The 24,812-nt window shown below is 44.1% G+C and overlaps 1 protein-coding gene across 6 annotated transcripts in view; it reads left to right on the forward strand.

Annotated features, from left to right (window-relative positions):
- The window catches only part of FGD3 (FYVE, RhoGEF and PH domain containing 3), a 114,108-nt gene that overhangs the window by 53,472 nt on the left and 35,824 nt on the right, over positions 1 to 24,812 (forward strand). For 5 of the 6 annotated variants that reach the window (XM_040591643.1, XM_040591637.1, XM_040591642.1 and 2 more), the window contains exons 2-5: positions 9,231 to 9,401; positions 15,139 to 15,307; positions 16,471 to 17,068; positions 24,594 to 24,683. In XM_040591643.1, the coding sequence (XP_040447577.1) occupies positions 9,231 to 9,401; positions 15,139 to 15,307; positions 16,471 to 17,068; positions 24,594 to 24,683 (1,028 nt within the window). Of the gene's footprint in view, positions 1 to 2,456; positions 2,540 to 9,230; positions 9,402 to 15,138; positions 15,308 to 16,470; positions 17,069 to 24,593; positions 24,684 to 24,812 lie in introns of those variants that run through there. The other variant, XM_040591641.1, reaches the window with a different exon arrangement.

Raw genomic sequence — 24,812 nt, forward strand, 5'->3', positions numbered from 1 at the left:
GCTTGGTTTTTTGTTTTGGGGTTTTTTTTCCCCCCCCTTGCCCCAGTGTGAGGTTGTGTGTAATGACTTTCTAGCAGCAGAAGTTCTGAGAGATGCTTGTTTCTGCCTTTTCTTTACCTTGTCACGTAATAAGTATAAAGATCTCAGTAGGAGTTTGGTTTACACACCTACGTTGAGTAGTGCTGTAATCCAGAATTAGGGGTGAGGCTCGTCGCTGTCGCTCAGAGATCTTCTCCTGACTGTTACGCATTATATAAATGTATATACATTATATACATGCATATAAGTGTAGAGCAAACACTTGAGACTCATTTTTATAGCCAGTTTTTAATAGCAGTTTGCCAGCTAACCCATATCTAAGGGAGAAGCCCTAGTGACCCAGCTGCACCCAGCGGTCCTGGGAGGTAAGATCGCCTGTGTGTTATATATATATATATATATATATGTATATATATATAAAACATAAGAGGTGTGCTGGCACCTGCAGTCCTGCTTTCTGTGCTGAACTGGCCATGCCAGCAGCGTTTCTTGCTGGACAGGTGCAGATCTGGGATGTGAGGTTTTTTAATTGATGTGCAGGAGAGAAAGCAGGGACTGTGCTGCCGTGCCCTGCCTGGGCGGCACCGAGTGGGACAGGCAGCGTGCTTTAGTGTTGCGGGGAAAGGGCTGATGTAGGTCTGTTGAAAAGCTAATTCTCTGAATAAAATTAAGTAAGATTGAAAGAATCATTAGAATTCTGTAATGATTTCTTTAAAGCAGTTGTGGAGTAATCTCTGGCTGCATGATCAAGTGTGAAATACCCCAGAGGCAGAGGAGGGTTTGAGTGGCCTTGCACAGGCATCTGGATTAGGTGCTGTTCTGGCTGGGGCAATAAAAACAAGATTGTAATGAGAGATACAGAGACTGCACCGATGGAGAAGCACTAAAAGGAGTTACAAATCACGAGTGAAACCTCAGCCCCCTCTGAAGACGGTAGTGAAATAGTCAGTGATCAGACAAGTACCCTTCGTTTCAATGGAAGCTGCGTGGAGCTACGCTGGCGGCTCTCAGCGTGAGCGCACGGGGTGGCTGTTCTTGGGGAGCTCGCTGCTGGGAGCGATACTCAGCAGAGCAACAAGCTTTTGGGACCTGTTTTGAGAAGAACAGAGACAGTGAAAGCTGAAAACTTTTCTCAATAATATGCCTGTTGTGATTCTGATGATGAGGGCTGTAAGGTGTGTGCCAGGGCCAGTAAAGCGCAGCCTTGAATCACTCGGATGAGGGCAGGAGCTTGCTTTAAAAGGGTCTGATGAGGTCAAAGGTGGGAAATCTTGATGCAAGTTTATGGAAAACACTGACAGTGATGTTCATCAGTGACCCTCGGGATGCTGTAGCAGTGTCTGTTGAAGGAAGCATCCTCACTTAAGGCACTGAATAGTAGTCAGAACAGGATAGAAGTATACCACATCCCCAAAATCCCAAATCCTAGCACTGCAGGTTTGGGGAAACTAGTGGTCCTTGTGCTTTATATGCACAAGTTTGTTTATTTTAGCTATTTGGTTCTTTCTCTGAAAAATCCTTTTTTTTTTTTCCCCCTTCCCCCTGGATGTGTTTCTGTGGTGGTGTAAGTGCGTTAAACTGCATATACCAAATTTCTCTCGATCCTCAGACTAAACGGTTTGGCGTGGTTTGCAGGCTTTGTGTTTTTCTCATAAGGAAACAAACCAGCAGCCCTTCTGCGGCTCCCCAGGGATGGCGCTTGCACTGAAATGAAGCGTTTCATTCAAAAACTTGACGTTTTGTTTCTTCCTTTATCGTTTCCTGTGGTAGGATTCTGCTGGAAGAGCAGGAGGAGAGGGAGAAGGAGCACTGAAAATTTTCAGGATTTTTGATTGAGATCTAACCAGCTCCATCCCGTGCCTGCAGAATTGCATTTATTTTCACTTCTAGAGGCTGTTTTGTGCCAAACTTGGCACCTTTATCTTCAGAAAGCTCTTTAGACACCCCAGTTCAACACTTTTGGTGAGACCACTGAGGCCCTTCATTTCCCAGAGGAGCTGTGAAGCAGCGTGAGAGTTTGAGTGCTGGGAACTGGGACTTGGTTGGTTTCCATGGCATGTCACTGCTGTTACTGACTGGTCTTGCATTAATATTGAACTTTAATAATAATATTGAAACGCAGAAAGCTTTTAAAAGAGAACTGGCTTTCCCTTCTTTTCTGCTTCAGAAAGATTCAGGCTTATAAACCATCTGCATCCTATGTATAGTGTTTCAGGCGCATATGAAACTTAAAACCAAAGCGTTTTTCTGCAGACTCGCAGCAATCTCCTGTAACTTCTGCTTAGTAAAGCTCCTCTGCTCACATTTGCCACGTTTATATTCTTTGAGTCACCTAACCGCACTGATGGTAGGAAGTGGGAAGGGGGATGGTCAGTTCCTGTGAGCATGGCATTTTAAGCCATGAAATAAGAGCTGCAGCAGGAGCTGGTCTCCCTTATTTTTGGTTTTCTTATAGCTTGAGAAAATAAGAAAAAATGTGGGGGTCTCTGCTCGAACACAAGTAAGTGATACACATCTCTTCCGATACAGAACTGCAGTCCATGCCAGATTCTCGCTTGCTTTCTAACATAATGTTTTCTTGATTTAATCTGTTTCTGAAAGCTTATGGTGATAATTTTTGGTGTCGCTCCTTTTACTGAAGTTGATGTTTGGGAATATCAGAAAAATAGACGTGGTGTGAAATAACTGTTGTCAGTGTCATTGAGCTGGGTTTTATGGAAGGGCGTGCATCGAGCCCCGGCGCACACTGCTTTACATCCCTGCTGGGGAGCCTGGTGGGCTGTGGGCAGGAGGGAGAGGAGAGGTTTTAGGTGGATTTGAGGCAGATGCTGGAGTTAGTGAAGCAGTGTAAGAGGGAAAAGAAGGGTATGTCTGGTGGCAGGATGGGAAAGGCTTTGCTCCCTCCTGCCTAGCAGGAGAGGGTTGGGAGGCAGTCTGCTGCAGGGCAACGTGTGAAACTGGAGACGTGAGGAGAAACAGGCACTGGAGCCGTTGGTCGTGGACCACTCTAAGGATGGTGTTGGGTGCTTTGTACCTGACTAACAAGCAGGATAACATGCCATTACTGGAGCTGACCAAAGGAGATAAATTCCATTGCAGTGTGTGGCAGGTAAAGCTGTCACGCTGGGTTTTCCTGCAGCGTAGTGGGTGCTGTAGCTTCTTTAAAGACACCCTCACCCAGCTGTGTCTGTAACACAGCCTGAGCATGAAGGACAGAGGGTTACACTACTTGCCAGATTCCTGCTGACACAAGAGAGACATAATCAGCACCTTTTAACTCATGTTAGAGTTCCTCTTGGCAGGTTGTGGGTTTTAAATTCACATACATACATTAGCTCTGCCCTTGAAGCATTTTGCTTTCTAGCAGTAGGTTTCTGCCTTAAGAGCAACCTCTTCTCCTGGAAAGGCTTTTACTAAGGGTGGAAGGGGTGAAGAGAGAGAGAGAATTTCACTGTCGGTGACAGCATTAGGGAATGCCCAAGTGGCTGTTCCAGTTGGAAATACAGTGATGCTCGCACTGGGCATAATGAAACCTGTTAGCAGAGGTTAGAGGTGCGTGGCATGTGCCCAGTTCGCAGCCAGATGTTGGGAAGAGCCATATTCCTGCTAAGGATTGTATTAAGATGCCTGGGCAAGGAATAGCTTTCAAAGTAGCTCTGCATGTTAACACCCGAGGGTTTTGTTGTTGTTGTTTTAAATTGGTTGGTTCTGGGCACACACTTAATTGTCCAGACTCCTGTTAGCTGCAAAAATGTCCTTTACCGTTACACAGATTCTAGTTCACTTACCTTTGTATGTTTTCCTGCAGACAGGTTTTTAACCAGACTGGTGGTGGTTGCTTTTCCATTTGATGTTCATGACGCATATTACAAGACAGCATTAGAAATGGAGACACCACTACTGGGTGCATTTCTGGATGCAATAACCAGTTTGCATCTGGAATAGTTTCACATTTAGATGCTTGAAGAAATATTAGAAAATTATGTTTTCCCACGCTTGAGATGGACCTGATGGGTCACATTACCTGATGGTACGTCACAGCCTTTTGGAGCTGTTGACTTCTCGGATGTTGCAGAGAGCCTAAAACACTAAAGAATGAATAAAATGAAAGCTCCCAGAGCTTGTTTAACTGGTGGACAACGGGAATGGGTGAGTGATGGCAGCGATGGCGGGAGTAGGAATGCCCTTCCACTGCTTGCTAAGACTGTTTTCTCTTCCCTGGAGATGGCAGGGAAGATTGCCCCAAGGAAAAGCAGCAAGGGCTCCATGGCTGGGGTCGTGCTGCCTGCAGGACAGCCGGAGCCCTGGGGAGAGCCTGCCTTTGCCTAGGGGTATCAGGTTTAGGCATGGCAGAGGGCTTGAGAATTGCCCCTGAGCAAGCCCCCCTTGAGCAGGCCTTCAAAGTCACATTCATCGTTCTGGATGGATGGAGAAATCCCCCAAGGTATTAATTCTTGGTGAAAGCAAACTTACAAAGTAGACGTTGTTTATCAATGCCTTTCCAGTGTGTCCAGCCTGGTAGAGTGTTTTTCTTTTAGTCCAGCATTTGTCATCCCTTTTACTCCTTGTACACTCTCCGTGCCTTGTGTGGGGGTACAGGAGGTGGGCTCGTCTGTCGAGGCGTAGGCTTTCTTTGTTTCAGCAGAATACTGCAAAAATCTCCTCCCCTAAAAGAGGGCTGGGTGGGGAGTCCTTCCATCGGATCAGCAAACGCAGGATGTGCCAAATCAGTACCTTGTCATAACAGTTCGGGTTCTTGCTGCTGTCTATCACAGGCCTCCAGGATACTTTTTTATTTTAAACTGGGACTATTTTTGAACCTGCTACCTGGAGACCAGGTGCCAAGCGCAAGGTCTGAATCTGGCAGGTGCACTGGGAGAAAAGCTTGAGAACTGAAGTTCAGATTCTTGGGGTCAACTGGTCTCTTAAGTACTACACTCAGTGGAGCACCCACAATCCTTATATTTTATCTTAGCCTAATAGAAAAATGTATCACACCCTTCAAGACTGTGACGGCGCCTAAGAGAAATTCCTCAAAAATATGGGCTTGCTTCTGGGTGCAGACAGGTTCGTGAGGGTAAGGGGAGATACTTGAACAATTTCTCTGTGCCATGAAAGAGCTTCCCGGTGGTGCTGAATTCTATCAGAAAGTCTGAAGTTATTTTTCCATTTTAATGAAAATTGTGCATGGTCTTAGACATTTTCAGAAGTTCCCACTAAGTTTTACCTTAGTAGGAGCTTTAAATGCATATTATTTTATTAATATAATGCAAAAATTATCTCTGGAAAGCATCACCTGTGTCCTCTGCTTGGATTGGTTTTGAACAGAGAAATTGTAAGCAGCTTTGTTCGTGTGAGTACAATTACAAACAGGCTGTGAAGTACTTAAGCTTAGGTAGGGTAGAGACACAAGGACTGTGCATAGGAAAGCAGAGTTTTACACGTTTGGAAGTGTGTGCTCAGGTTTTTAGAGCTCTGCCTGTTGTGCATGCTTGGTCGGCATGGGCACGCTCCACCTCCAGGCAGGCTGTGACTTTCTGCCCAGAGCCGTCGCAGGTAACCAGGGATCAGGTGAGAAGTCAAGTCAGCCAGGCTCTCTGGGAATAACCGTTTATTCTTATTGTTAGCCCATTATAAGGTGTGGCTGTTCGCGTAAACATTTTTTGTCAGTTTGGACGTGCTGGTACTCTGCTCACGTGCTTCCGTGGCAGTTGTGGCTGATCTGTCTAGGGAGGGTTTGCACAGTCCGGCGCTGGACCAGAGGGCGAAGAGGAGGTGGGTTCTGTGTTGGCTCCTGCCCGCTCAGTGGGTGCAGAAGGGCAGGCAGGGGGGGCCGGCACCCACTCCCTCCTCTGGAAGCTTCTGGCAGAACCACGGACGTCTTGGGGGTGGCTACCTGGGCTGCCCCTGGATCTTCCTGATGGTTGTCCCTCGTCTTTTGCGTTCCCAGGGGCACCCTGGAGCATGCTGGGCAGACAGTGGGTTTTACTTTCAGAGAATTCCTTGTGAAATAATCCAGGAAATCTTGTTTTCACAGATCATTTTATGGCACTTGAAAAAATACGTAAGGAAAGTGGATTTTTGTCTTGTGTGCAAAAAGCTGCCCTTAGGGGCCACATTAGAGATGAATAGAGAAGAACCATCTTGGCTTAAATTAAATAAAAAAGAATGAAAGCCACTTCTGTGGTTTCACCCATGCATATTTTTCTTGATTTAGGGCCAGCACTACATTTGGTATTTAAGGCACTTGTGGCTTTCCAAGTTCCTCCTCTTTCCAACTACTTATTGATTTTATTTTCTTCTTTGTGCCCACTTGCTCTTTGGATGTGCCATCGATAAATGCATGGGTGAAGTGCAGGCAGTAGGTGAACAGCAATATGTTCTCAGCAGTAACCTATATATGCAATACGTAACATGATATAAAATGCTGTCTTTTTAGAAGACAATGGTTTCTTTTTGTTTGTTTTTTTTTTGTTTTGTTTTTGTTTAGTATCGGGTCTTGTTTAATGGGAAGTGGCGTAAGGCTTCACTAAGTATTTACTCTGCAAATGCCTCTGAGCACAAGTCCTAGAGCATTCGGAGCCAAGCTCAGAGCTTGTTTCAGGCAAGATGGACATGGTTTTTGAGTAATTACCAGTGGACGTTCTTTTGCCTTGATTGTTTGACAGGATTATGCAGTAGAAGTGAAAAACCCGTCTGTGGATTTATAAAAAAAGGATCAAAGCGCTCTACTTTTCAGTAACATAAGCAGGTTTGCAAGAGCTTTTAGCCTAGACATGAAAGAGGTGTCTAGTGCTTACTTGAAAGCCAGCAGGTAAGCACTAGCTCTTATTTTTATCAGTAAGAAAGGTGGTTGGACCAGCTTTCACAGCGATGAATCTCAGTAGGGAAGAGCAAGGAGCTGGGGTTTAGTTCCTTTTGCAACTTTACAATTGATACCAACAAGACAGTTCTCTTCCGTGGCAGTGGCTGGGGCGGAGCAGGGAACGCTTGGGGCAGCTGGTAACCTCATCCCAAGTCACGCAGGGGTACCTGGGTGGGCTCAGGGTGCCCGGCTGAGGGTGCCCAGGGATGCAGCTCCGAGTGCTGGAGGAGCTGTGGCTTTCCTCCTCCCGCTGCACGCGGGGACCAGCCGCGTCCCACAGCTCCCACGGGCTTCAGCACTCGCCGGGGCTGGGGCTGGTGCCACGCTTCAGTGGCCAGACAGCACAGCGTGGTTAGAGGTGTCTTCTCATCTCTTCTAGAGCTGATAAAGGTACAGAGGTTTGTCCACGGAGAACTGGATCACGGAAGTAATTCTTGGGAAAACACAACGTGGCCAGGTTGCCTTTCAGTCGCAGGCACTGGCGAGACACTGAGTTCTGTCGTCTGTATGCCGCCCTTTTTATTTTCTGGAATTAGAGCTTCTCCCTTGTGGACTGTTTTAATTTCTTGCTGTGTCAAGCTACTGCTAATAATGAAGTTTTAGGCCTTCCCCTAGAGAGCCGGCACGCTGCGGCACTGCCGCTGTCAGAGGGAGCCTCGGTACCCAGAGCCCAGGCAGCTGTGTAAGCTCTTTCTGTGATGATGTGTTTGCAATAATCTATTAATCTGCTCTAATAATCTCCTCCACTTTCACTGCATTTTCCTGATAAGTGAAATTACGTTTGAATAAAACCTAGTACTTAAAAATTTCTGGTTTCAGCTGGAAAGATGTTTTAATAGTTTGTCTCAAATCTGCTGAAAAGCAGATTTTATGGTGGAAATGCTAATGAAGCTTCAACAGCAACAACTGGCAGCCATTCGGAGGAATTCAGGGGTTGTGTATTTGGGTGGCAGGGATCAGATTTGTGCCATCTGAATCTATTTTGGTCAGCAAAATTGACTTTAATATTTTATGCTCATTTAAAAAAATAAATAAATCTGAATTGATGTGCAAGTTTCTGCATTTTGAGGCCAGCTCTCAGCTAATCTTCCCAAGCAGTCTGTACAGCTCAGATTTCAAAGTCTTCATTCAAAAGGTCACATCCTGATTTAATACCATTAGTATAAACCCAGGATAATTTAGTTGATGTGGATGGAGGTGCTTGTCGTTTCAGGGTTTTGATCTTAATATAAATCTGGCCCAGAGCAGGTTGCCTTTGTGAAGCTAAGGCCGTGTTCTTGAGCCTGTCACAGGGAGGCGAATATTGATTTTTCACATTTACATGAATCCTTTCTACATGATGCAGGTCACCTCTCACTCCAGCAAGATGCTGGTAATTTCTGTTAGTCCACTTTAAGATGGATATATGGAAAGAATGTTTTTCATGTTTACTTTGCCTTTTTTTAATGGATTAGCATTCAAATTTCTACATTTGATACGTTTTCCACTTCTCACTACTGCCAGAAGTATATATATTCATGTGTTCATACGCAGCAATTTCAAACCGCAGGGGTTTTTTACCTCTTTCTTTTTTGCTGCCTTAGGACACACAGGTAAAGCTGGCATGAGGATTTCATGTAGCTGTAGGCTTGCCACAAGTCCAAAAAAAACCTAAATACAAAAATGCAGTATCCACTGTGTGCAAGTGGATATATGGCTTTATTTCCACAGTCCCCACAGAAATTAATCAAGAATGCTAAATTAAAAGACAAACAAACAAATTAATCACTTCTTTGTTTTCCCACTGGATCATATCTTAATGGCATCTTGTAGACTGGAGCCTTTTCAAGGGACATTAATATTTTATGTAAGGAGGATTAATAAATAGCAGTAAAATGCAGCTTGAATGATTAAATCTCCTGAAGGAATGGTGCTTGTACCGTTCCTGCCACGTGGGACACATTTCTAATTCACAGTAACTTAGGTGTATTTTGCCAAATAACACGATGTAGTATACTGGGGCACTTGCATTTCTGTTTGGAGAAATCCTTTTGAAAAAAATTTAATTTTTGTATTTACTCTTTTTATTTTGAGTGTCCATAGTAAAGAAGCAAGTAATTAATTAAAGATAGGATTGCCAAGATTCCACCTCTCTTATCAGTCAGCTAATTTGATGTGATTATTAAGGCTGGATATATTGCTTGTAATAACTTGTGAGTGAATGGCTCACCCCTCATCTACCCTCCCTCCCTTTCCTCGGGAGCTTAGATGAAATAGCACAAATTTTCTTTGGGATTAACAGCATGAAATAAATACTGACTTTTTTTTTCCCCCCACTCTCCCTCAGGTTGCGCTTGCTCTCCTTTTCAAATCAAATGTCACATTGACTCAAATCCGGTGTTGGAAGCGTGCGGGGAACTGCAGCACATCAGCCCAGCGCAATGTATCCATCAAACTGGAAGGAAGCCCAAAACCAAAACTCCGCTGGCCAAAATGCATCCTCTGCAGAAACCCCAAGGCAAGTGGCTTTGTCCTTCTAGCGATTGTGCGAGCTTCTATCGCACGTGGAGTGTAATATTTTAAAATGAATAGCTTTAATTTTTAGGTCACAGCAAAATAGGTATTTTTATGTTCTGAGGTTCAATTACAGCTGGTAGGGCTTTATCATCTTCATTTTTTTCAAACGTTACATAACCTCTTAGGGAAGCCTTCAAGAAGAAACTGATTCAGGAACAGATTACTTAACTTGTCAAATTGTGTTTCCTGTACTGTTTATATGCCTCAGGCAGCTGCAAAGTTTAAGATTAATTTAACAATATTGTTTTCATTCTTTAATAGTTATTTTTTTCAGAAGTATTTAGTTAAGAATAGCTCATTGTTTAAACCTGGTCTGTTTTCCATTTATTTTAAGAACTATGCATAGCAACAGGAAATGCCTAAATGGAGTGAATGTATTTTAAAAGTGAGAAATGGAAGCTAAACCAGTCATGTGCAGGGGTAGCACGTGGGCTGCAGTAATTCCACAGACCTGCCAGACTCACAGCAAATAGGTGGCAATCCCAAGGTGTTGTGGAAGAGCAGCCAGGAAGAAGCATCTTCCAGCTGGACTCCAGGCAGGTCTTCAGGTCTCCCCAGGCTTTTCTCCCTAAAACTTCTGAACACTAGAAAAAGACTGCAGTCAATTTCTTGGTGGAGGATAAAGTGTTTCCATGTTTCTCCATCAGTGCAATGACGTGTGGTCTCTGTAATGTTTGTTTGTCAAGCGCCTCCACTGCCACCACCCTCTGCTTTGCAGAATTGGTTAAAATACTGTATGTAATGGGCACCTGCCTTAAGGTAGTTGCAGGTGCAGAAAGCGTATAGTTTCAGAGGTGTTTGGAACAAAGGAGTGTGACCCCAAAGAAGATAATAAGTTTATAAACCAAAAATATTTTAAGAAGCATGCCTGTCCGATAGGTGGTCATTGTCATGTAAGAAGAGAGAAGGTATTTTGGTCACTGTCAGGGTGGGTGTGCTGTGCAAACTGAGCCTCTGCACCACCACCCCTCCCGTTCAAATGCATATACAAAAGCAGTTCTCTGATACACGTTCATTAAACAACTACAAAGAAAACTTTGTATTTTCTGACTCTGAAAGTAGTCCTTGAATGTTAAATTGGTGTATGAGTTCATTCTTGAAATGTCTCATGAAGTCTGTGTATTTATGGAGCTTTCACCTTGAGGTCTTGGTTGTTTAACTGGTGGGTGTTCCATGAGTGTTGTTAATACTAGCAATAAAAAGGAATGGCAGAAGTGTCTGTTCAGTAGGAAATGGAATTAATTCATTTGGTGCAGGTCCTTTGCTGTTGTTCTGATTGTACTGATTTCCAATTACTGAGGACGTAGCTTGCTTTTTATACATAGGTATTTCAGAAAAGTTGGAGGCAGCCTACTTAGCTTGATTCAAATCATGCTTAAAATTAGCCGTGTAGGTTAGTGTAATCTCTTTCCATCACCGAGATAGGTACTGCTTCTTCCTTCTGCTGTTCACACCCATCCAAGCTCTCTCTCCCATTACAGACATAAGCTTAGAACCAAGGAAGCCAGTGTATCTTACTGGTTAACGCCCTGAAAAGAACCAAAGAAGCCAGCATATCTTACTGGTTAATGCTCTGAAAGGAGGGAAATTTTTAAGGTGATTGTTGAGGTGAAATAAACACCCAAGGGTAAAATGCTTTCTTGACTAGTTACTCTTGCTGATACTTTTTTTTTTTTGGCAGGACTCGGTTTGTTGGGCTTCTTGATGTCACTGTAAAAAGTAGCCCAAGAAGAACAGGAGTCCCAGTGAAAATCCCCATGAGAGACTGTTGAGAAGTACCCAACAGTCAAAAGTCAGGCCACCTCGTGTTGTCTTAGACTAAGCCAGGTTAGCCAAAGCTACAAGTCAGTCTTACGAGTCTTGGATGAGCCAGTCATCTTCTTGAAAGATACTTCTTTGTCATAAATTTTAAATGATGATTTTATTATTTCACTTCTTTATAATAAAATTACTTTTAAAAAGTATCTGCAGTTAGCTTACCTATGACAGTAGAGAACAATAGGTAACGATAACTTTGCAAGGAAGGGAAGATGTCACAGGGGTTTTTCTCTTCACTTTTATTGTGTTTGTAAATTTGAAATGGCTTTTCTCCTTTGTATAGTTCATTAATCTCCTGTTATATACACAGTAAAGAGAGAAAAACAGTTCACGCCTCTCCAGGAAAATTAAATCATAAAAATAGTACTAAAAAAATAAGTTGTTTTTATTGAAGTTGACATTTCTCCTGTAAACCATCTTTGCTTCCTCTTGGTGGCTGTGTTCAGAAAAAGTGGTTGTGAGAGTGTGGTGATTTTCTTGCAGCAGACATAAATCTTTCCTCAGTTTCTAATTAGTATTTTTATGCAGCAGCCTTTCTTCCTAGGGCTTTCTCTCCCTAGAGCTACAGGGATCCCTCCTTAAGGCCTGTTTCTGTTTGGTTTGTTTGGTGGGATGTGCTGGTATCACCACCTGAAACTCCAGGAGCAGGTCTCTACCCCTACCCAAGGCTGTGCTGTTGGGTCATTTATTCTTTTTTGAGTGTATTCACTTCCCAGGGGATAACCCTTCATAACCTGCTTCACCGCGTCTATTTTTTGAAGTCTCTTGTCAAGGGACATTAACTGAAATAAGTAAATGTGCAAGTGTGACTCACACCGCTTTTTATTAGGTCCTCCCAGCTTTCCCAGTGAGTCACGACAGACCTGCCACCACTGGGATGATTGATGGGGACGCCTCCATCAAGTCGCTAATAAATGTGTTTTGACTGTTCGCTTTACTGTAGAGGAGGCAGTTCTGAGAGAGCACTTCATGGGCTGGGGGGGCTGAATTAATGCGGTGGCTGAGGTGCTTGTTTTGCAGTGAGGGAAGGGTCCTTACTCCCGGCTGCTTTACAGACCCAGGGCCAAGCCTGGGCTGTAACTTCCCCCTGGTTATTTAACCATGCCCTTCTCTTTTCTCATTCTGTCCTGCTGCTTCTTGTTATTTCAATTGTTCCTTCTGCCACAAAAGATTCCACATCTTGGTTTCTGCTTCTTCCAAAGAGCCGTGAGCTGCTGGGTAAAACCTTCAGCAGGAGGAGGACTGGGAAAACACCATTCCAGTGAGTGGCTTCAGCCTTCAGGTGCCACCTGAAACGTGCTCAGCGATACCAATATCCCTTCCATGCAGCTGGGTTGCTTTCTTCACCACTTTACTTGTTGGTGCGCAGGACGGGCGCTGGAAGCTGCATCCAAGGTCCTGCTGCTTTGTGGCTGGGACCTGGCGCGAGAAAATAGCAGCACTGGTTCCTGTGTGGGCTGGGACTGGTGGGAGGTGGCTTCAGAGGGCAGCCAGGAGTTCTGCTTGGGCTTCCACTTCGGATCCCGAATCCCCACCTACAAGCATCACCTACTCTATTTTTTTTTCCAGGGCTGGCTGTGCACTCGGTGCTGCTGCTAATGGCACGTGTAAGAGGAGCTCATCTAGTATTGTTTGGTTTTACTGTGCAGATCTTTCATTCAGTCTCTTGTGGGAGCCTAAAACGGTTTGGGGTTCACAAGTCTGTGTTGTGCTGTGTAACTGCTGCCTTGTAAGTTCTGAAGGGTAGGCTTTCTGTGTCAGTGCTGGAGTAGACGGCTTAGGATTTTGCTTGGTAAGTATTGCCTGATCAGGTCAGCAGCTTTGTCTCCCTGCTGATGTCTCAGTTTCTCGAAGTTATTTCAGTAAATAAAAAAACGGTGACTAACAGCAGTGTTTTTTCCTCCTCCCTTTTTGCCCAGCGCAGCGTGTGCTGCCCGGGATGAAAGCGCTTCCGTGGTCGCAGCGATGCTGCCGTTAGCGCACACGCTCTGGCAGTGGGCTGGGGGCTGTGGACTGATCTGAAGCTGTATGAGGGGCCTGACGGGGGATGTGGGGGGGGGGGGGGGGGGGTCTTGCCTGCCTTGTGCACCTTCTGTACAGAGCCTAGAGCTTGCCTTTTCTCACTAGACATGCCAAATGGCCGTGTGGATACTTTTTTCTTTTTAAGTTGGGTTTTTTTTTGGTTTTTACAAGGAGAAATGTGGCCGGGCACTCACTGATCACACAGTGTACGAGTGAAAACCTGGTGAGCAAAACGTAGAGCTCCACCATCCCGTTTATATGAGAGATGATTTTCTTTCCCTGCTTGCCTGTTTGTTGTTCCAGTGTAAAATAGGTTTTGTGATGGTGGTTTCAAAATTGAACTGTAACGCCTTTATTTTAAGTCAGGAATTCCAGATATTTTTGGGGACTGGGCGGATCAGTCCTTTTATAGGATGTGTCCCATTAAATCTCAGATCCTTAGAAGATGTGATTTTATTCTTTGGTGCAGAAATAAACTCAGTAATATGGGTAGTTTAAAACCTGACCTATACTCAGAGCTCGAAACCTCTTGAACAGTCTTCATCACTGACCTGAGACAATGACCGTCCGTAGCAGCTCAGCATCAGCTGGAGCAGGGAGGACGTCTGGGCTGATGTGGAGCTCACAACAGATGCAGAGCCTTCTGCAGGGCAGGGACAACAGGAATTGGCTTTTTGAGTGCATATGCCTCCATTTAGCCCCATAAAGAAAATAACTCTGAAATTAACATTCAGAACAGTTACTAATTAAAGTTCTATTACAAAGCTAATCACGTTATGCTGATGCGCCATATGGACCATTTAAAAATTGGAAATGCTTGAAATAAATTGTTCCTGACTTGTTGTTTAATAAAAGGCATATTTAGAGTTTCCTCATGTAATACGTTCACGCTTTGGATAGTCTAGACTGGCTGGGGTACTTGGCAGCACCCTGCCAGTAGCCTGGACTTTGGGAGTAACCACGCAGTTGTTTTTCCTACCTTCTAGTGCGGGGTTGCTTTCACTGTATGAAACTATAGCGACACGTGAACCTGTTACCATGGGTTACTGCTTGCGTATTTCCAAACCCATTTACTCTGCAATCAATATAAGGTCTGAATAATTTTTTTTTAAATTACTTTACATTTAAATTCCGGGGTTTTTTTTAAGTCCTGTATTAAACTTGGTGCCTTCACCTCCTAGTGAATCCTTAAGAATAGCATATACATTCTTACAACGTGTTTTATTTATATCGTGTATAACTCAGTGTAGAACCAAAAGAGGAAGGAAATTTATGAAGACTGTACCACAGAAGAGAAGGGGGAGGGAGAATGAAAGGAAGAAAAGCTGTTATGTTCTGCCTGTGACATTTTTGACCAAGGCACTGGAATCCACGGTGGGATTGTTTATGGGGGGTTTGTTTTGGGTTAAGAGTTGTGTATGTGTGTGTGTCCACCCCTTTTTTTTTTTTCAGTGTAAGAGATTCAACAGAGTGCCTGAGTTTTTGAAAGGTCATGGGAGGGGAAACTTGTTGGTGTGATTGAGATGGTGAGCACATTTGCAAAAATGAAGTGTGAGCTGCGCATCCTGTTTGGTAACAAGGAAGCGGTAAAGTTCTGTGAGCCTCTTGGTTTGCTAACACATCCGATACAGCTGTAGAAATACAAAATAGAACCCTGTCATTTTTCTTCAGCAGCTTGCTTTGGTGTACAAAATACTTTGGGACTGCACCTGTGCCATTTATAAGGGATGGTGAAAGAAGGATACCCCTCGTTCTGCATTGAGCGCTTGGATTTTGTTCCCAGTAGGGTAAAGAAGATGGAGATTCATCCTCCTACTTTTTCCCCTCTCTTTTACTAGTACCTCCTAAGCCTGTCCATCTCAAACCTGGGCAGGAAAGAATTCCTCCTGCACCTTCTCGGCCTTTGCCAGCTGATCCCAAGTCGTCGAGGAGCTTAGCACCTGGAGAGGAAGAAATACCGATATCAGCAGGAGTCAACACACTCATTGAGAAATTTGAAAGTATTAGGTAAATATGGCTTTGCGAGATCTGCTTTTAATCTCCATCTTCTGCTGCGTCTTTAACTTAGAATATAACAATAGAAAACATTAATTGTAATTGTCGCGTAGAAGCTCCTCTTGGGATGTTTTCTACAGGAAGTGCAAAACTTGACTGACCACACAATGATTTTTTTATTTCTTTTCTTATAAAAGCACGCATTTCAATGACTTTTAGTTTGTAACATACAGTTGTTCTTAAGGAGCTTAAGACCTGCTGAATCCGGTAAGTGTTCTACCAGACATAAGTGGCCCAGAGTCTGCTTTCAGAAAGTTGATTTAATGTCAGGTTAGGTTTTTGCATTATATGAACTTGATTATCGGGATTGAGTTTTCTGCTAAGATTCAGCGAGTGTCAGCCATACTGTTAACTTGCTTCTTGGGGACAGAGGAGAGTTAAATCGCAACGTACTGTGAAACAATGTCACACAGAACAGCATTTCCTCTGAGACTTTATATATGAGGCATTAAATAGGACAAAATACGTGTATTTTGCAAACACATGAAAAAAAAATCACTTAGCTCATCAGGCAGATCTGGTCTTCAGAGAGATCTGCCTGATGGAGTAAGTGATTTTTTTTTTTTTTTTTTTTTTTTTTTTTGTGAAGAGGGAGGTGGAGACAGAGGCACCACGCTGTGCCATGGAGCATGTTACCACCTGGGTGAGCCTGGTGGAGTGTCTTTCAATCAGCAAAAGCGGTGCCTTCTTGTGCTTCAAAAACATCCTCTCTCTAGCAGAAAATACTGTGCCCCAAAGGCTTTGTTCTGTTGAAGAACGTGAGTTCCTGTTTAAACGGACCCACCACAAAACGCTTCTTTTAAAAGATGATGATTCCTCCCTCCCCAAACCTTCAAACCAGAGTGTTCTTCAGGGCAGCATTGGGAGCGTTAAAGGCCCAGGATTCTAGTGGGGCCATTTCAGTAAAACTTACGGCTAGGGGTGCTGGGTTTTTTCAGAGGTTGTTGGGTGAATATTATTACAGCAATGTGCGCACGCTTGCCTCCTAGGATTGTCGGGGGGTGCCAGATATATAACTTGAATCAAACGATAATCAGGCCCTCTGTCTTTTGGGGCACTCTTGAAACCTCTGAATGTTAATGGGAGTGACTGTGGTGCTTTCTCTTCACCCGCAGGCAACCCGTGCATATTCTTCAAAGAAACCAGCTAAATTTAGCTCTTAAGATGGAACCTGGCCTGGACTCATCCAAACAGCCGAGCTCGTGTGACTGTGATATGGTGGCTTCCAGCAGCTCTTCCACAAACGAAAAAAGTGAACCGGATGAAAATGAGCCAGACGTACTGTGCAGCGTGGATCTGTCTAACACAGACATAATGAAAATCAAAGAGCTAAGCATAGGCGATAACAAAAGCCATGAAGACTGCACTGCTGTGACTGTGAGCAAAGAGCCCTCTGGAGAGCTTGGCAATAAAGACTCAACTGCAGAACTGAACGGTAATGGTAAAATTCCCAACAGAGACAGTGGCATTGACAGTCCTTCTTGTAGCGTGGCAGGGGAGACTTTCCCCAGCGAAGAAGGTGCCGAGCAGAAGAAGCCCAGTGTAGCTGGGAACCCAGGGGAGATGGAACCTGACAAAAAAGGCACCAAACCCGCCTCTGCCGAACAGAAGAGAGACTCTACACAGGATGAAGACAGTGACATTGACGAGGGAAGCAGCGAGGAGCAAGAGACAGCAGAAGCACCAAAGTTAGAGTATTTGGATGTAAACAAGGTAAGGTAGCTTGTGCGTGGCGCTTCGTTGCTCTGAAACAGTTCCTGACTCTGGCCAGAGATGCCTTGCATCGCTGTCATACGTTGTTTGGGTTTTTTTGTTTGGTTGGTCTTACGTCAAAGGATCATGACAGTCATCATAATTTCCTGCTTGATGCAGGACATAACTTGTTCCTGACCTAGCTACTGTCTTTTAGAAAGGTTCCCAGTCTTAATTTAAAAGGTTTCATATAATCATATAATTCATAAACCATCATAGCCAGAGGCAAGTTGTTAAAACTTTGAGCACTTTTCTAAGTAGAAATTCCACCTTGTGGTTCTGTTTGGGTTTGGATAGGCTCAGCTCCTGGTTGTTAGGTCACGTTGTTTTCAGTGGGGCTGCATGATGTGCAGAGGGCTGGCTTGACAGTGCCTTTCCCAAGGTCAGGGCCTTGCATCCTAGTAGGACATGCAGGATGGAACTCTCTTCTAACAGCATTTTTTTTTTTTTTTTACATAAAGCCTGTGCTTCTACAGGTGTGACTATTTCTTGAGTGCAAAGAAGTTTTTTGGAGGGTTGATATATCAAATTACTCTTTAGGAAGCTGCAGCTAAAAGAGATTCTCTTTGAATCCAGAGTGATGTAGTCCAGGCTGTTGTGTATTTGCTGCAGCTGTATAAAATTAATGACAGATTCCTCTGATTATCTGTTAATCAAGACAGTTATTTTTAGAAATAGTGATGATAAAATGGGTTAGTTTCTTCCAGAAAAAGAAAACAGAAGATGTTTTGAGCAAACTGTCTGCAAAAGATTCCACTTTTTGGTTGGTGGGTTTGGGGGTGTTGTGTGGTCCATCCGTCCATCTCCATGTCCGTGTCCTGTCCCCTGTCCCCCGTCGTCGTCCCCCCCCCCCCCCTCCCGCCGCCATCATGACTGTAAAGTTAATATACTGGATTTTTCTTTTTAGAGACTGTGATGAGTACTAGCAACTAGTGAACTGTAGCATTCACACCTTGGTTTGTGCAAATCGTGTGGTTCTGCTGAAATCACCAAATATATCCCAATTTGTATATGGCAAGAGCTTGTCCCTTGGGAACTACGGCAGTTAAAACTCATTCACTAGCTTCTGGGTCAAACTAGCCAGGGTCCGTTGAAGGGTGGTGGAGGTGGCATGTGGGTATGTAGTGCACAAGAAGTTCTGTCTCTCCAAGCAAACGGGTGCTGTTTCAGAGCACAGTTACTTCTCCGCAGTGTCCCCTTTTTCTCCAAGAACAGGAGGCAGCCTGCTGAGGCAAACATACCTACAGGAAGGCATGAAAAAGCCCCAGACTTTCTCTGATGGGTGCATTGCTTTATGCTGCCATTCCTCCTGCTGCTTTATCTCAGGCTGGTGCGACTGGCCTCCCGTTCCTGTGGTTCAGATGCCGCCTTTGTAGCCGGTGGCTCTTCCCTACGGCATTGCCGTGCTGCTCTTTCTGCAGGTGTGATGGATGGCAAATCCACTGGGTGCTGGCCCAGGGTCGGGCAGAGGGGACCGGGAAGGACCCAGCGGAGCCAGCAGCAGTAAGGGCTGTTTCCCAAACCCAACTGCTTTCTGTAGACAGGGAGGACGTGATCTCGTTCACCTCTCTGTGAGTCCACAGTCCCACTTGGCAGCTGCTGTGGATTCCAGAGGAGGAACCCGGTGGCCTGTCCCACCTCCACGAGATGCAGGGAGGCACTGCATGTATCGGACGTGACCACCTGGGCGTGGAAGGCTGTGGTGCTGACTGCCTTGGGCTTGTGCAGGAATAAATCCATGGCAGTATGGGTCAGGGGATCCAGCAGGAATGGAGGGTCTGTGCTGCCGAAGGAGACCTCTGTCTTTTATCTCCTATGCAAGAATTTAATGTGGGGTTCCGCAGGAAACATCTTAGTGATGGAGAACCCAGTGAACAAACATCTGTCTGTTAGCACGTGTTAACACATCATCTAATGCATCCATTGACATCTGGTGTCTCCAGTAGTCTGCAGCGAAAGCTTGTTTACCTCTCAGACGGGCAGCACCACCACCGTGGTGCAAGGCTTCTTGCCTGCTGCTGTTGGTTTTCCCTTGTGCGTGTGTTTATACATACGTACACACACTGTGACATACCTCAGTTACTTTATGTTCATAGTATGTATGTATGTGCGTGTGTGCAACTGAAGTGTTATTTAAAAGATTGTTTACTAGTTGCAACATGCCAGCAAGAAAGTAATGCATTAAATTAAGAAAATCTTTCATCTGAGAGTTAAATTTACTGTTTGGACTAGGAAGGCAGTATCAAAACAAGTGTGGCAATCCCAAGCAGAAGACTTTACCATATGATTAAGAAGTGCTTTACTGACAAATACCAATGTTTTCTAAAACATCAGAGTTTTGATGGCTGTTGTTAAGTCTTGTTCCTTGGGTTAAGTATCCAGATAGTAAGAAATAATGCTGACAAAACACAGTTGTGATGTTATAATTCTCTGTAGTATGCTTGGTGAATTTATGAGAGACATATCTCTAGGGGAAGATTTTGGGGGTTTTTTGTTTTTCTTGTGTTACTCTTCTTCCTCAAGTGCATTTATGTGATGCTTTTCAGGTTCTCCCTTGAATTTTGAGTTGATTTCACCATCCAAAAGGCCGTTTTGACACTGACCAAGCCGCACTGGGTTAGCTTGTTTTTGCAGCCACGTGGAGGGGGAAGGCTTAGAGATGCGCTGCCTTTTCTGTAGTGTAAGGAAGGACTGTGCCCTCTTCTAGGGATGTGTCACGTGAAGCCAATTTATGTGTTAGGTGTCCACATCATCCTCCTGCTCTCCTCTTTGATTCTGTTGCAGGTTTGGGGCACTATGGACTAAGGATTAGGGTTAAGGGCTGGAACCTCCAGCAAGGAGAGCCAGTGCCATTTGAAGTTGACTTGTTCAGTAGTTATTCTTAGGCTGGAAGTTCACATCACCCTCACCAAAAATTTTCCAGAAAGCAAGGTACCTTCCCTACCTGAAGGAAGAGAGGAGTGTTCGGTTGCCATCAATTGCTGGCTTGAGAACTGGGGAGGCCCCAGCTCCTCCAGAAAGCTTTGTGTCGGGAGCCACCATCTTTTTCCGGCTTCCCCCTTCCTACCCCTAGTACCAGGCTTTGCAGCTGCACGATGGAGGTGACCAGCACTCATTCAATATGCAGGTTTCCAGAAAGCTTTGTTATATTTGGAGGAGGATGCATAAGAAGTACAGCTGCAGAATGATTTAATGATGGCTCAGTAACTCCTAGGATATCAAGTTAAGTGAAGCTTATGAATAAACATAAGTAGGAAAGAGAAATCAGATTTGCTTTTTACTTCTCTAATTTTCTACTTCAGATATCTCTATGTCTACTACTCAAGCTTTCACACATCCCATGGCCAGAGGAGTAACGTTGCCTGATATATGACTCGTATTGTTTTATTTAGTCTAGGTTTAGCTCTGCAGTGTGATGTGGCTTCCTTTGGGAGTCTGCAGCACAGTCTAACAGGTCTCACTATTAGCACAAAATTATTGGAATATGTTTTAAAATCTCAGGAGTGACTTACTGGTATTTCCAGTTATCTTTTATCAAAATGAAAATGAACAAGGGGAGCTTATTCGTTTTGATAATGTCTCAGAAAATGTCAGGAGCTCCAGGAACTGAAGCATGTTAGCCTTGATGGTTACAAAAAAAAAAAAAAAAAGTGACATAAAAGTGAGACTGGGGGGCTGTCATGCTCTGTAGTCATATACCGAAGGCTTCTGCCAGCTGCTTGGCAGCAACAGATTATTGCTTCTGAGACGGCTAACACTTCTTCATATATTTTCATTTGGGTATTTTTCACTAAGAGTAATATGTGCTTGCTAGTAATCACCAAAAAATGCCTTTCTCCATCTGTCCTGCTTCCTGCTGTGTAAAATAGTAATAATGAAGTCCCACATGGGCCCTGTACAGTCACCAACACACACTTCCATTCTGCCTGTACGTGGCTGGAGTTTCACTTCTGATTTCATTGTACAGTTTGTGTTGGAAAATGTGACCTGCAGTCCTGTAAATCAGACATTTGGGTAAGATTATCTCCGTGTATAGTCTGAAAACAATTTGCATAGGTCAATGTTGTAGCTGTGATGCTGGTTAAGAAAAATCAGATATGTTCTCATCATCCTTTCTTTTTAATATCCTAAGGAAAATGAGATATCAGTGCAACAGAGATGACAACCAAGCATAGGACAACTTTCCATTATTGCTTTCAGCATTTTTGAGTATGAAGTTTTCTGTGATCTTTCTGAGACTTTCAGTGTTCTTTGTAAGGGTGACTGGTGGGGTTTTAAAGCGTAACTGTATATGATTTTAACCTGAGCTGTATCTCAGCAGCTTTGTCACAAGATTTGCTGAAAGCCCCTTGTGATAGAGATGCTGACTGAATATGATTGTGCACCACCGACTGTGTGAAAAATGGTTGCTGCAGGGTATTGCCCGAGTTTTCTCACATCAAGCCTTTGGTTTTTACTCGGTGGGTGTCTGGCCAGCGCAGCAAGTGGGTTCACAGGCAGCGGTGATGGGCTTGTGGCCACTTCATTGCACAAATCATTGCTATTCCACAGTTGATATCTGTGATGGGGTATCTGAAGAGCAGATGCATCCCCCGCACACTCACAGCTGGGAGTCTGACCTGTATGAGACGCTGGTTCTGTTTGTTTTCAGGCTGGGTGTTTCATTTTGCTTTAAAACGTTTTATGGACAGTTACATCTGGAAATGAATTTTTGAGCCTTCCGAAAAGAAGTGAAAGAGCATCCTGCTACTGCCGCTTTGAGCGCCGGGGTGAGCTTCCTGTGTCGTGAAGCCAACACCTCCCGCTTCCCTTTTCTCCTCCTCCTGGTGCCCTGCCAGCCAAGCTGATTCAGCAGGGCTCTGCAGGAGGTGTGCAGCTGTAACACGGGAGCAGAGGACAGTCGTAACATGCTGTTGTTGCACCAAGCAAGTCGGTCAATAAGTGCGTTGGGTGAAGCAGGATGTAATCCGCGTTTGAGTTTGCAAATTTGTTTTCCTTTAGCAAGGTAGACCATTAAATACCTCGTTCATAGTGAACTGAATGATTCTGGCTTTGTCAAAGCTGTCCTGCTATGGCACAAAAGAAGATTAGAACAATGGGACTGCCTCACATTTAATTAATTAATCTACTGTTTCATTTAAAATAATATGTCCATCGAAAGGCAAGTATGTTGCAAATTAGTCTAAAACACATGCCTATCTGTCCCTAGCAGACAGCAATTGAAGACAGAGTTGCTCTTTAAAACCGAGCCCAAGCTGAGACTCTGTTCAGCCGTTGTTTGGTATTTAAACAGATGTCAGCAAGTTTCTTGGAAATATAAACTGATTTGCAGATGGTGAAGGTCAGGAGGTTAAAAAGTGCCTACACTGTGTAAAGATTTACTTCTGAGAACAAATGTATTTGGTTGGAAATAATTATTTTTCAGATTCTGAATTCAAACAAATGAAAGGATGCTCTTGGCAGCTGGCGAGCCGGCTGGTTACGTAAGGGCCTTTCATTCAGGCGCTCTTCTGTGCCCAGCAAAACTGTCGGATGAATTCTTTCTCAGTGAGAGATCCTCATCGTTATTGGAGTTTGAACAGCCAGCAGTGCATTTCGTTCTAAGCTGTAATACGTTGTGTTTTCTTGTAACAAATTCAAAGCTTTGTTGTGCTGTGAATTCCGTGCCCCTCCCCCAAATATATATACATATATCATGTGAATGGATGGATCAGGATGTTGTGTAGCATGTTAGAATAGCTTAAAAGAGTATTTGAGTTGGTTTGAAATAATTTGAGTAGGGGAATCGGCAGAGTACCTGTCAAAGCCTTATTCATGGTGTGGTTGCCTGGCCCCAGGTTTGTGCCTAGGAAGAGAGGGATTGCTTCAAGGAAAGGCTAACGCTGTTTCAAATCCAGAAAAGCTGTTCCCCTTCCTTCAGCTAATACTTGCATCACGGAACTGTGGGTACTTCACGCTAAGCTAAATGTCGTGTGTTCATGCATTTGAACTTCATGCATTCTCGTCAGATAACTGTGGATCTGATTTGTTCACATACATGGCTGGCTTTGGAGGTCTTTCAGCTGTATTGCAGTTCGCCTAAATGTGCGGGAGGGTATTTAAGTATTTCTCGACAACTTTGTTGGGAAACAAAATAAGATTATGTGGAATAATCTTAAAAGAGAGCATTTGTCGTTTTCTAACAGTCTGATGGTGGCTTCTGCAGGGTTATGTCTAGAAATGCCGGCCACAAATGCTGGTGAGCGCACAGAGACAGGCACTTGGGATGGAAAACGCTGCTGCTGGTGAGGGGCCCAGGTGCTTCCTGAGCTGGAAACAGCCCTGCCTTTTTAATAGACACCAGCTGGACTTGTGCCCCATGGGTTTGTCCAGTCCTTTTGTGAACCTGCCTGCAGGTTTACTTTCTGCAGTGACATGTCATTTCAGGAAGCAGGTCTTGGTCTTGAAGCAGCACCTTGGTAATTTTATTTGATGCCCTTTAGTGTTCCCATGGAAGGAATAGTGAGTAATTGCACCCAGCTGATGCTCTGTATGCCATTAATCATTTATACATCCCTCTAACCTTCATCGCAGTTGTCTTCCCCCTGCCGTCCCCCCGCCAATCTGGCCCAGTAAAATTTCCCTGCATTTAATCATCCTTACTGCCTCTTCTGCATACCTGTAGTCCCAAACACAAAACAGCCAGCCCTCAGTTCTGGGCTGGTTGGGTTATATGTAAGCCTGGTGTTTGAAGTCTAGACCCTTAAGAAGGTATCTAGAGTTTGTCAGAAAGCTAAAGCTGGTACCCTAATAATTCAAGTACTTCTAAGCACTCGGAGAGCGAAGAGTCTATGTAGCTTTTGGCTAAACTGTGAATAAAGTCGGTGCTTCATAATTGCGTTTGGGTTTTTTAATTATTCCTTTCTCATTTTATTTTTTTTAAATGAGCTTAATGAAAGACTTCACTGAGTGACTTGGGTCAGATTGCCGAAAACTCTTTCCAGGGAATGGGCCAGCGTTTAAAGCTGCATAAAAATCTTAGAAACATGCCGTAGAGAGCAGTGCTGTGCTGGCCATGGAGAGAAACCTGGGGCCAGACGGGTCTGGTTACTAGTTCTCTTTTCAGTCAGAGGACCTGAATCCAAAAAGTAGAACTGTTGATTTGCACTCCAGTGCCTTAGTTACTAAATGCACTAGACTTGTTTCCAGATTTGGAGGCTGTTTCTGGTTCTTTACACAAAACTATAATGAACTAGAGTGGTGTCCTGACGAGTCATGGACTGCATTATTAATTGCTCTTTTCAGAAAATAGCTTTAAAAATGTCTCTGAAGAAAACTGATCCTTTTGAGTGGTGCAGAGCTGATTCTGAAATGCGTTAACCCCCTTCACTTCAAGCTTCTCTACGGGCAGGGAATTTGGCCCACTGAGAAAATGGAAAAGAGAACAGCTGATGAAACTTAGGTTTGTAGATGCAGATGCATTCTGTTATTTGTAACTTTTTTTCAGTGTACAGAGCCCCAAAAGCTATTCAACATTGCAAATGAACTGCTCCATACCGAAGAAGCGTATGTTAAAAGACTCCATCTGTTGGACCAGGTAATTCAATTTTGATTAAACTCAGCTTTCATTTCTATGAGCAGCAGTGACGTCTCCTGTTCATCCCCTAACCTATAGCCCAATAGTGTGAAAACGCTGTTTGTAGGTGGGAGATGGAGTTTGCTTGCC

The sequence above is a fragment of the Falco naumanni genome, chromosome 4, assembly GCF_017639655.2.
Source record: "Falco naumanni isolate bFalNau1 chromosome 4, bFalNau1.pat, whole genome shotgun sequence".
In the NCBI taxonomy this organism is placed as follows: domain Eukaryota; kingdom Metazoa; phylum Chordata; class Aves; order Falconiformes; family Falconidae; genus Falco; species Falco naumanni.